Source organism: Tiliqua scincoides, chromosome 3 (genome assembly GCF_035046505.1).
Source record: "Tiliqua scincoides isolate rTilSci1 chromosome 3, rTilSci1.hap2, whole genome shotgun sequence".
NCBI classification, from domain to species: domain Eukaryota; kingdom Metazoa; phylum Chordata; class Lepidosauria; order Squamata; family Scincidae; genus Tiliqua; species Tiliqua scincoides.
In genome coordinates this window covers 206,459,209-206,470,853 of record NC_089823.1, presented here as the reverse complement: position 1 = coordinate 206,470,853, position 11,645 = coordinate 206,459,209, and the positions used below count along the sequence as shown (strand labels likewise).

The window sequence follows — 11,645 nt, the reverse complement described above, 5'->3', positions numbered from 1 at the left end:
GGTTGCATCGGCCAAGCTTGGCCGACACAGGGGTTTGGGAAGGAGGCAGGAGGGAGGCTTTCTGGGCTGGGGGGAGGGTGGGCAGAGGGCATTCTAGGGGGCAGGTGGATGGGAAGCAGGAGGTGGGGCTGGGACCTGGCTGTTTTGCTGGATCCAAACCCCATTCCCTGAGCATCGTGGAGTGACTTGAAGCTGCTCTGTTCTCCTCAGACATGTGCCACTTCCTGAGGTGGCGCAAGTCCAAGGATACTCATTGAGGCTGTGGTGGCTTACCTGGAGGTAAGGCAAAGAGTTTCCCCCTACCTCTGGCTGAGCCACTTCTCATTCCAGTCTTGTGCTGGAGACAGCGCAGGCCTCCTGCCTGCCAGCGCAAGATAGGATTGTGCTGCATGACTCCAATTCAGAAATAAATAAATAAATAAATAAATGTACAGCAATGCAATACCTGCCCATTTATGTATTTCCCCCAAATGTATTCTTTTTGCATGCAACAGCCTGGACGCATTATTTGATTGTTGCCAGAATATGGTGGGGGTTTGGGGCACAAAGACATTACGTTGGCAGAAGATGGAAAATGTGAACAGATGAATTTAACTCAAGTCAGAGGAAGGAAAGGATGTAGACACTTCCCATTACTGCATACCCCAATCCCTTGCAGATAGTATCTCAAACATAGATAACGTATCCTACAAATATTCATTCAGATTCTGAGGCTGCCTCATTCAAGAGCACAGACTGAATATTCTGGCATCTACCGTATTCTTTGAAAATGGGGCAGGGGGCAACACACAAAAGCTAAACTGCACATCTGGTAACATGATTTATGGAAAACATCATGGCTTAAGGTTTACTTGGAAGAACTTTGTCATACAAAAAGACTGAAAATACATAAAAGACTATTTGTTTTTAACTTGAGTTATTACTTTTTATTTTAACTAATTATTATTTATTAGAAATGCCTAAAGGCACACTAGATGTTGTACAACAAATAAAAACAGATATCCCTGCCACAATCTTACAAACCAATTTGATTGCAATTACAAGTAATATACTGATACTGTATAACAGTAATATACTGATGAGCTGACCCTCGGTGGCAGAGAGGAGTTGCCATCAAGTGGAGCATGGGAGGCGAAGGGCCAGAGAGAGGCCAGACCGGGAAGGAATCCAGTTGGAATGAGGAGTTCTATGAAAGACCGGAACTATTCAATTGTAAAAATTCCTATGGGGGTTTAGAACAGCCTGCCAATGTAAACCGCCTTGGATTAAAGTCTGAAGAGAAATCTGACGACCAAAGAAAGGCGGTATATAAATACCTGTATAATACCTGTATATAATACATTGGGAAAACTACTTACTCTGTAACTACAGAAGCCCTATTGTATTTAAGGTGCTCCTAAAATCCTTGGAACATTGTCTAGGAGTTCTAGGCTAAACTCTCCTGTACACTTGGGCTTATATGATATTGTAACTTGAGCTCTCTGTGTTAATTCTCATTTTCTTTATTTTAAGGAAATACTTCAAACATGGCCGATGCTCAGACTTCCTGGCTTGGAACAAGCTTGCCTCTTGCCCTACTATTTGCTCTTATCTGTTGTGGCAATGCTGCATCATTTCAACGTTACCAAAACATCCAGAAAGATCCAGACTACCTAATGAAAAACTTGCAAAGGCTCCCAAGCCCAGATATGATTAAAGCTCTGGAATATATAGAGAACCTCAGAAAACAAACTAGCAATGGAGACACGAGTCCAGATTACAATTCTTATCAGAGTGCTCCATTTATTTCTCAGCCAAAAGAAAGCAAAGGGCATTACATGTCAGATAATCTAAGGGAATCTTTGTCAGAGGATGAATCACAGTGGGTTAAGGCAATGTTGGAAGCTCTAAGACAAGGAGAAAAAGAATCAAAAGGTACCTCAAAGGAAAACAAACCCTATCCTCTCAGTTCAGATGATGTCTTCTTAGATGGAATGACGGATGATTATGATGATCGTACCTGGCCTGATGCACCACGTAAACATTCTAAGATGCCACATGTTTATTTTGAAGAAAATTCAAGAGACAGCCCTTATAAACGAACAAATGAAATAGTGGAAGAACAGTATACCCCTCAGAGTCTTGCTACTTTAGAATCAGTATTTCAGGAGCTTGGGAGGATGATGGGGCCAAACAATCAGAAAAAGGAAAGGTTTGATGAGGAACAGAAATTGTACGCTGATGACGAAGATGACGCTTACAAAGGGAATAACGTTGCTTATGAAGATGTGGTTGGAGGGGAGGACTGGAATCCGATAGAGGAGAAAGTGGAAAGTCAAACACAGGAGGAGATAAGAAACAGCAAAGAGGAAATTGAGAAAAATGGAGAAGAAATTGATGATGTGAAGAGATCTGGTGTCCTAGAAGAAGGCGTGAAAAGAGAAAACAAAGATCAAATGTCAGATGATGTTTCCAAGTTGATGGATTATTATTTGAAAAAGATGATAAACAATGCTGGAAATGACAACCTAAGGTTTAAGCAAAATGAAGACAAGAGGGCAGCCAGATTTTTTGGAAAACAACTTGATCCTCAGGCAATTTATCAGTTAATAGAAATCTCAAGGAATTTACAAATCCCACCTGAGGATTTAATTGAGATGCTAAGGGCTGGAGAGAAATATCAGAATGAAAAAGAGCAGGAACTGGAGCTTCCAGAAGATATTGATGAGATACCTGAAAGTAATTTGGACAATTCAGATGCATTCAAAAATAAGATGAATTCTTTAAATAGCTACAAAAAACAGCGACTTAATTTTATGCCAGATAATCTGCCCGAAGACCTCAATGTTGAAGATCTCATCAATCTTTTGGGGGCTGAAAATGCAGGTAATCAGAAACCCTCTTATCCTGTAAACCAATTCAACCCAGAAAATGGTTTGCCCAGAGTGTCCTACATGCCTGGAAGGCCCAAAGGGCATCAGCTCCCCAAAGCTGCTTGGCTTAACCATTTAGAAAGACGACAAATGGAACAGGAAACACTGAATGAAAAGGAAGAAGACTTGGCAGACTATTTAGCTAAGATGCTGGCAAAATACCCCGAAGTGATCAATACAGGTCAGGTGAAACAAATTCCACTTGCAGTTTCGTCTGAGGATGACGTTCAAGAGGACGATCAATTAGAGCAGGCCATCAAAGACCATCTAAACCAACAAGGATCTCGAGAACCAGACAAACTCACATCACTCAGCAAAAGAATATCCGTGGCCCAGGAAGGGAAGGATGACACACAAAACAGACCATATATGGATGAGGATATGCTAGCAAAAGTTCTGGAGTATCTAAACCAGGAGAAGTCTAGAAAGGGAAGAGACCACATGACCAAAAGAGCAATGGAAAATATGTAGCTGTTCCATCTACTTTCTCTTCATTGTGTTGACTTCTACCCTGATTCCGTTGTGATTTACTTTTGTTTAACAATCTGGGGCATGTTCAGGCATCACACGTAGCTACTTTATGCACCCCCATAGGAGTTCTTCCTGCACCTGCATTTTTCATGAGCAATGTTAAATAAGAAAGCAGTAGTCGCTTCTGTGGCCCTTGGCATACATTTTGGTGAGTCAATGACCAGTAGTGTAGCTAGAGAGATGCAAAATGGTCAGTATTGTAGGCTCCCAAATGCGAGTGTAAGCAACCCCTCCCACTTGCCCTCAGAGCCCTTCAGGCAGCAGCTGCGCATTGCTCTTGCTGCACCTGAATGGCTCCAAGGGAGTGTGGGAGGGGCTGCTTATATTCAGGAGCCTGCAATACTTACCATTTTGTACTCCTCTAGCTATGCTATTGTCAAAGAGTTGCCCAAGTGAAGACCTATGAATTCTCAGCCCTGGAAGATTCCTACCGGTACTAAAAGTGGCCCAATTCAGTGTCTCAACTGGTCCCAGTGGTAGATGATTTGACATTGAAAAGTCTGCGTAAACTCTTCTGAGCTGTTCTGTTGTTTATGGGTAACTTTAAATGTTCAAAAACTTGGTCAAGTAACAAATTGCTTCAATTTTTTGAGAAACTGCTTTCTGACATAAAGTGAAATGATGTAAAACAATGACCATGATAAATTGTGATCAAGGCAGAGCGACAACTAAAGTATATGAGGTTTTTTTTAAAAATTAATTGAAACGTTTTGTTATTGTCTGTAGTGTTTTTTGTGAAGTACTGAATAAAAATACAGCATTATATATATATATATATATAATATAGTTTTATTTACAGAGCTTTTTCTATCCTGTGTTTTACGGTTGATGAATAAATATTATTTCTGGACAATAGACCATGTTATGCTTTGAGTTACTCATAGACTGCCCTGCAGGTGCTGAACAAGTTGCCCAATCCTATGCATGTTTACACACAAATAACTCCCCCTTACTTACCGGTGACAAGTTAATTTACATAGAAATACAGTCAAATTAGGTATTATTCTTTATTGTATACACTTATTTGAATTAGATAGAGTATACATACTTTGAATCATTGCTGTGCTCTTTTATTACTTCTATAGCTATGTAATAGCTCAATCAAAGTCTCTTCAGCAGTAGTTGGGCCAATGTAAAGTATCTGGTTATCTTATCTGAAAATCTGCAACTCCTATCAGCCAACATATTTAACATTAGTCACTTTTACCATTAGCTTCATGTAATACTGTATGACATGAATGTAATACTGACAGCCCAATCCTATCCGGGCTGCTGGCTCCGCGTTCCAGCAGCACCAAAATGGCCACGCTATATCCTGCACGGGCCAGGAGGCAGCCAGAGGTCTCCTCGGGGTAAGGAAACACTGGTTTCCTAACCCTTTATTGAATCTAGGTAGCTCCATAGCTGTTGCAGATTTGAGTAACCCATGTAGGGCTTTCAGTCAGGGGTGAGGTAAAAGTTTTGGTGGCAGCCTCTGCTGCCATCCCTACGCTCCTCCTGGGCCTGAACTATCCCCTGATCTGTCCTTCCTCTACCCAGTTTTGCCCCTTCCCTGCTTCCTCCCACCCTCCCCCTGCCCAGGAACACCTCCCCACTGCTTGGCGGGGAACATACCATTGGCAGATGCCATTGGTCATGGGCGGCCCAGCACCAACTGGCACTGATCTCTCCTCTTGCACTGTTCTTCTCCATGTGCAGTGTGAAAGATGGAGGCAGGAAAGCAGCATTGCGCAAGTGGAGTGTCTCTTGTCCAATACAAAGATACGGACAACGGACCGGAATATATCAATACAAGAATTATGAGCACTTTTCAACGATCTGCGGAGTCTTTGGAGCAGGCTTATTCACACAAGTCAATAAACCGTTTTGAATCTTGGGTGTGCCAAAGAAGGCAATGCTGAACTCATGTACTCAGCATTGCCTTTGGGATTGCAGCCTAATAATCTTAAAAAAAAAAAAAATTCTTATGCAGAGATCCACATGTGCTATACTTAACAGTGGCGTCATATCGAGATACTCCTTGATATAAATTTAAGGATCAAGGCTAACTAACCTGTAGTTTGTGTGACTATATCACTATTGGATCATAATCAAAGAAACATATTTTTACTTCTAGGTATATTTTTCCTTTCTTGGTAAGTTATTTCTAGTTTTATGAAAATAGAAGCAGAAGGGTATTTTTTTTAATTATTATTATAAACCTAGTTTTTCAATGATGTCAAACAATTGCAGCTCTCAATGAATTTGGTGGAGGCATATCTTTTGAAATTGGGTCACAAACGCAGTTTCAATGGACCTGAACCTGTCTGGCCTATTCTATAAGTAGAACTATGGAAATAGAAAGCTTTCAACTGCTGAGTCACCTCTTTGAGTCTCATTTTTCAGTTCTCTCTCCCTTTCCAATTAGACCCACACTATACAGAATAAAAGCTGGACTCTAAAACTGGCACTGGACATCCATGGTAGAGGTATGGGGAGACTATGAATAATTTCAGCCTCCTTGAATAGGATATTTGTATTCAGATTCTGAACTGTTCTTCCATCCATGATCTGTCACTAAGGGTGAACGCCTAACCAACTTTCCAGCACTGACATAGCTGTGCCAGTGGGGCATGTGCTGCATCCTGCAGTTGGGGGCGCAGTCACGGAGGCCTCCTCAAGGTAAGGCAATGTTTGTTCCCTTACCTTGAAGTTGCATTGCCCTTAGCTTGGTGCTGGAAAGTTGATTAGGATTGCGCCCTAAATATTTTTTCCAGTCTTTACTCTGAGTCCTGAACTTTCACTCATTGCTGCATGGTAAATGAAAAAGTCCAATTAACACTGTTCTGTTTGGATGACTTGTGGAGCTCCTCAGTCTGTCAAAGAAATAAAACAAATTTCAACCTGGGATTTACTGCATTTCTGACTCAGGTCCTGCCTTGCAAAAATCTATGCTGAGCCGTCGTCGCTTCTGTCTTTGGTCAATTCCTGATAGACTGCTAATATACACAGGACACTAGCCAAACAAAGTTAAATACTTTCTATCCTGTTGATTTCAATGGGAGAGTAAAAGATTTGCTTTACTCTCTCCTACTGGAATCAGTGGGAGCAAAACTTACTAAACTTGCATGGATCATTTTTTCCTCCCTTACTGGTGAATAATAAAGCAATGATACAATAATACAATTGCTGAACAAAATAACAAATGGAAAAAGAAAAACATAATGGAAAAAAGGGGAAATGAAGAAAGAATATATATATTTATAATCAGTAAACATGCTAATAAACATGGCCATATACAAAATAGATATTAATAAGAGCACTTGTCTTTCCAACATTTCAGTATGAGTCTTTGAACTTCAGTAAAGGCTTTTGAACTGCAAAAAGTCTATTTCCATTGTCCTTCAGATAGTCTTCATAAAATAGATAGATAATTAAAGAGCATGTACATATCCACAACAACTATTGTTTCAATACATGATTGATACACCTAATGACTTCCATCCAAAAGGGTTGTACAGTATTACTATACAAGACCATAACATATGTCTAAATGACGCTTCAGACTTGCCACAGTGCCAATAGTTAGATTCTTTGGCAAGCCTCTTGTTACAGAGACATTTTGGCATCCAAGAGACTCTAAAGAGAATTTTTTGATGACAGGCAGTCCAATCCTGAGCTGCTTGGTGCTATACCGGTGCCGAAAATGGATACCGCTGCATCAAGCCTTCTCACAGGTAAGGCAAGTAGCCCCACAATGGGGCTACTTGATTCAAAAGTGACCCAAGGGCAGGTGGCCCAATACAGAGGCTTGGGATCCGAAGGTACCAGTCCCATCTTCCTCCCGTCCCGTCCCCTCCCCTGGCATGCCTCCTCTCCACCCTCTCTGTGCACTGCATAGGATTGGGCCCAGTCCTGAATCCTACCAGTGGTGGTGCTGAGCCCTAGGGCTGGCACTGGGTGCTGTAAACATGCTGTAAAGCACATGTATGGCACTGGGAGAGTAGGGACCACTGGCGCTGGCCAGGGTCAGTCAGGCATTAGGCCCAGCGCCAGCAGGAGGAGGATGTGTGGCCACCAGGGGCTAAGTGAGACTGCCAGGCAGTGGTGTGGCCTCTGGGGGGGGGGGGAGAGCAGAATGAGAGTGGGGTGGGCATGGAACAGGGGTGGGAGCTGGGTGGTGGTGGGACCAGCTCTGCTCCCCTGTATCTTGAACTCCATGTCAGGCTGAAAAGCCAGACACAGAATCTCTCAAGTCTGTGCTAGCAAAATAGCCAGTGCAGACTTGAGAAACCCCATTGTGGGGCTTTGGGTTTTCCCCAGAGGAAGAGGCCAAAAGTCCCCTTCCCCCAAGGAGATTCTGGCAGCTTTCCGGCACCCGCTGTAGCCGTTTTGGTGCCACTGCTCCAGTGGGTGCTGGGAAGCATAGGATTGGGCTGTCAGTCACAGTTTAAGATCCATAGATATTATAATGATAGTAGCGAATGCTGTTTTCCATTGATTATGCCAACTTTCATGGGTCAAACTATAACTGTTTCATGAACACTAACTATGCTTTATTCATATGGAATACACATCAGGAAAAGGAAGGTGTATATCACATAAAATGCCAAATGTGTTTTGTATGGGCACAGCACAGACTTTTACAGCCCAATCCTATTGAGATAGTGTGGTGGCACAGTGCACGCTCTTACAGCACATGCTGTTGCAAAAGCACCATAAAGTGTTTTGCGACAGTATTTCTAGCCAGCAGGCCAGCAGGAAGGCCAGAATTTTCCTGCATGCGCTGGTGCTTGCAGGGACGCCCACTGCAGCAGGTCAGTCCAGCCCTGGGGTTAGGGGAGGGCAGGGATGTAGTGGGGTGTGGCCTGGAATTGAGGTTGGGAGGAGTGAGGGATTGGTAAGAACATAAGAACATAAGAAGAGTCCCGCTAGATCAGGCCAAAGGCCCATCTAGTCCAGCTTCCTGTATCTCACAGTGGCCCACCAAATGCCCCAGGGAGCACACAAGACAACAGGCACAACTTGCGTCCTGGTGCCCTCCCCTGCATCTGGCTATCAGAGGTAGCTTGCCTCTAAAACCAAGAGCTTGCACATACCTATTATGACTTGTAACCCATAATGAACTTTGTCTCCAGAAATTTGTCCAATCCCCTTTTAAAGGCATCCAGGCAAGATGCCATAACTACTTCTTGTGGCAAAGAGTTCCACAAACTAATTACATGCTGGGTAAAGAAATATTTTCTCCTGTCTGTGGTGTGCACTGTGTTCTATCTCCCTTCCTGAGCCTGACCCTCCACTAGGATCAACCAGATCAGACTTGCCCCAGCGATATTGCTGGTACATGTTTGAGTTAACCCATAGCAGCAGCAGCTGTTTACCCAGGAACAAGTGGGAAAATGTTCCCTTACCCCAAGGAGACCTTTAGCAGCTGAAATTCCCCTGTGGGATGCAGTGGTGCTCATACTGCCACTGCTGTATCATTGCGTGGGAATTTAGTTAGGATTCTAACTTTCCTTGATTTTTTCTTTCCTTGATTACCAAACTCTGTGAAGAAATAGAAACATCACTGGGTCTAACATGATGGTTGTTGCTTTTCTTTCTTACATTACAAATCTGTCAGATTAAAGGTACATAAAACCATAAGAATCAAAGATATTGGTATTGGCAACCTTCAGTCTCGAAAGACTATGGTATCGTGCTCTGAAAGGTGGTTCTGGCACAGTGTCTGGTGTGGCTGAAAAGGCCAATCCGGGAGTGACAATCCCTTACACACCAGGAGCAAGTGCAGTCTGTCCCTGGTCTGTCTCCCTGACTATGGGCCTTCCTTCTTTGCCTCTTTGCCTCAGACTGTTGGCCAAGTGTCTCTTCAAACTGGGAAAGGCCATGCTGCACAGCCTGCCTCCAAGTGGGCCGCTCAGAGGCCAGGGTTTCCCACTTGTTGAGGTCCATCCCTAAGGCCTTCAGATCCCTCTTGCAGATGTCCTTGTATCGCAGCTGTGGTCTACCTGTAGGGCGCTTTCCTTGCACGAGTTCTCCATAGAGGAGATCCTTTGGGATCCGGCCATCATCCATTCTCACAACATGACCGAGCCAACGCAGGCGTCTCTATTTCAGCAGTGCATACATGCTAGGGATTCCAGCACGTTCCAGGACTGTGTTGTTTGGAACTTTGTCCTGCCAGCTGATGCCGAGAATGCGCCGGAGGCAGCGCATGTGGAAAGCGTTCAGTTTCCTCTCCTGTTGTGAGTGAAGAGTCCATGACTCGCTGCAGTACAGAAGTGTACTCAGGATGCAAGCTCTGTAGACCTGGATCTTGGTATGTTCTGTCAGCTTCTTGTTGGACCAGACTCTCTTTGTGAGTCTGGAAAACATGGTAGCTGCTTTACCGATGCGTTTGTTTAGCTCAGTATCGAGAGAAAGAGTGTCGGACATCGTTGAGCCAAGGTACACAAAGTCATGGACAACCTCCAGTTCATGCGCAGAGATTGTAATGCAGGGAGGTGAGTCCACATCCTGAACCATGACCTGTGTTTTTTTTAGGCATGTGTTTTCTTTAGAATCAAAGATATAGTAGTGAATTAAGCATATGACTAAAAGGTATCTAAGGAGCTCATACTTTAATGGACAGTTAAAGAAACCTGAGCTGCGCAAGAGAAAATGTAGATAGTGTTTATGTGTGACCCTCATCTGTTGCCTAAGGTGAAATATTTCCACAGGCTGCTGTTTTCAATTATGATGTGTCTTCTTGTCAAGTGCACACTGATAGAAAACAACTAAAAGGAAGAACAATCAGAATGAATCCTGCATTTTCCTTTCAAAATCTAATGGGATCTCCAACACTCAATTTTTCAACATGTTCTTCTTAAGTCAGATTCATTTTCATTTTACCCTCATGAATGAATCCCTTTTAACAAAGGCATTGGATATCCTCCCAGAACTTGCCAGTTATATATTGAGCTTTAGACCAGCTACTTAACATAAGCTGTTCATACTTGGCACAGAACATACTCACAGAAAAATGGGTCCCTGAGAGGTGTACATAATCCACATGGCATTGACAATGCCAATAAATGATATTACAGTTGCGCATCAGAGATGGCGCCTTGAGTTCTTTCTGCTATCACAAAGGTACTGCCTGGGGATAGAATTCCTTATTCCAGGAATTTAGCCCTGACTACAAATAAAAGCATTTTAATCAAAGTAGTCAATGGTTTTGTCAGCAATTGCCTTGCTCTCCTCCCCTGTTGGTGTCTTCATCCTTTAAAATAGAATTCATTTTTGAAAAGGTTGTGTGTTGAGTTTATCTGTGTGCTGAATACATAATGCATCCGTGTGGCTTCCTTTCCTCGAGCTGGGATCCTCTGATTCCGCTTCGAGGCTACAGGTTGCTATGGGAGCAAAACAAAAGCAGTGAAACCAGGGTTACATCATTTGCTGGCTGCTCTGCTATGTTGCAATTGAACACAAAGCATCAGATAGGTGCCAAACCTAACTTATGAAAATGGCTTTGATGCATCAACTCCAGGGTCCATTCAGGATCACATGATACAAATGAAATATGTCCCCCCCTTACATCCACCTGTAATATATGAATGGAATTACATGCATATTTCAATGAAGCACATCGTATGAAGCCTGGTTATTGTATTAATTTTATTAAAAACTGCTACTTATAGTATGTATACAGAAAGTTGTAGTAGAATATGTAAAACGCATGACATAGGCTCAGAGAAAACATATTCCAAGTTGTTTTTTTTAGAGTGTCAATTCATGTTATAATGATGAAAACATGAAACAAAGGTCAATTCTTTTCATTTGCTATAAAACAAATGAGTAATGGAGCATTTAAAAAAATCATTTAACATTATTGGCCCAATCCTATCAAGAGATGATTGCAGGATGTCTCATGATCCATTCCTATAGGCCCAGTTGCACCAACATGAAGCTGTGTCACCATCACATGTGACAGAGCCACTAGCAGAAACGGACAGTGATGGCATGCATGTGCCAGACTCACCTGGATGCTCTACAGCAGGGGTGGACCAGGTTGGGCCATAGGCTGTTCAGGGGAGGATCTTGGCACACTGCACACTGGATTCTACCTTCCATTTTTCAGCCTGCTCCACCCCTTTCCTTGGACATACACCAGCTATGTAGTTGGCAGGGGTCCAAGGTGACCCATAGGCAGTCAGAAGGCCTACCGAAGAGTGAATAAACAAG

General features: G+C 43.0%; 1 protein-coding gene across 1 annotated transcript; it reads left to right on the top strand.

Moving 5' to 3' along the window:
• Positions 1-1,526: 1,526 nt before the first annotated feature.
• On the top strand, positions 1,527-3,383 carry SCG2 (secretogranin II). Its single transcript, XM_066622120.1, has one exon. The coding sequence runs from the start codon at positions 1,527-1,529 to the stop codon at positions 3,381-3,383; it is 1,857 nt and encodes a 618-aa protein (XP_066478217.1).
• Positions 3,384-11,645: the final 8,262 nt, after the last annotated feature.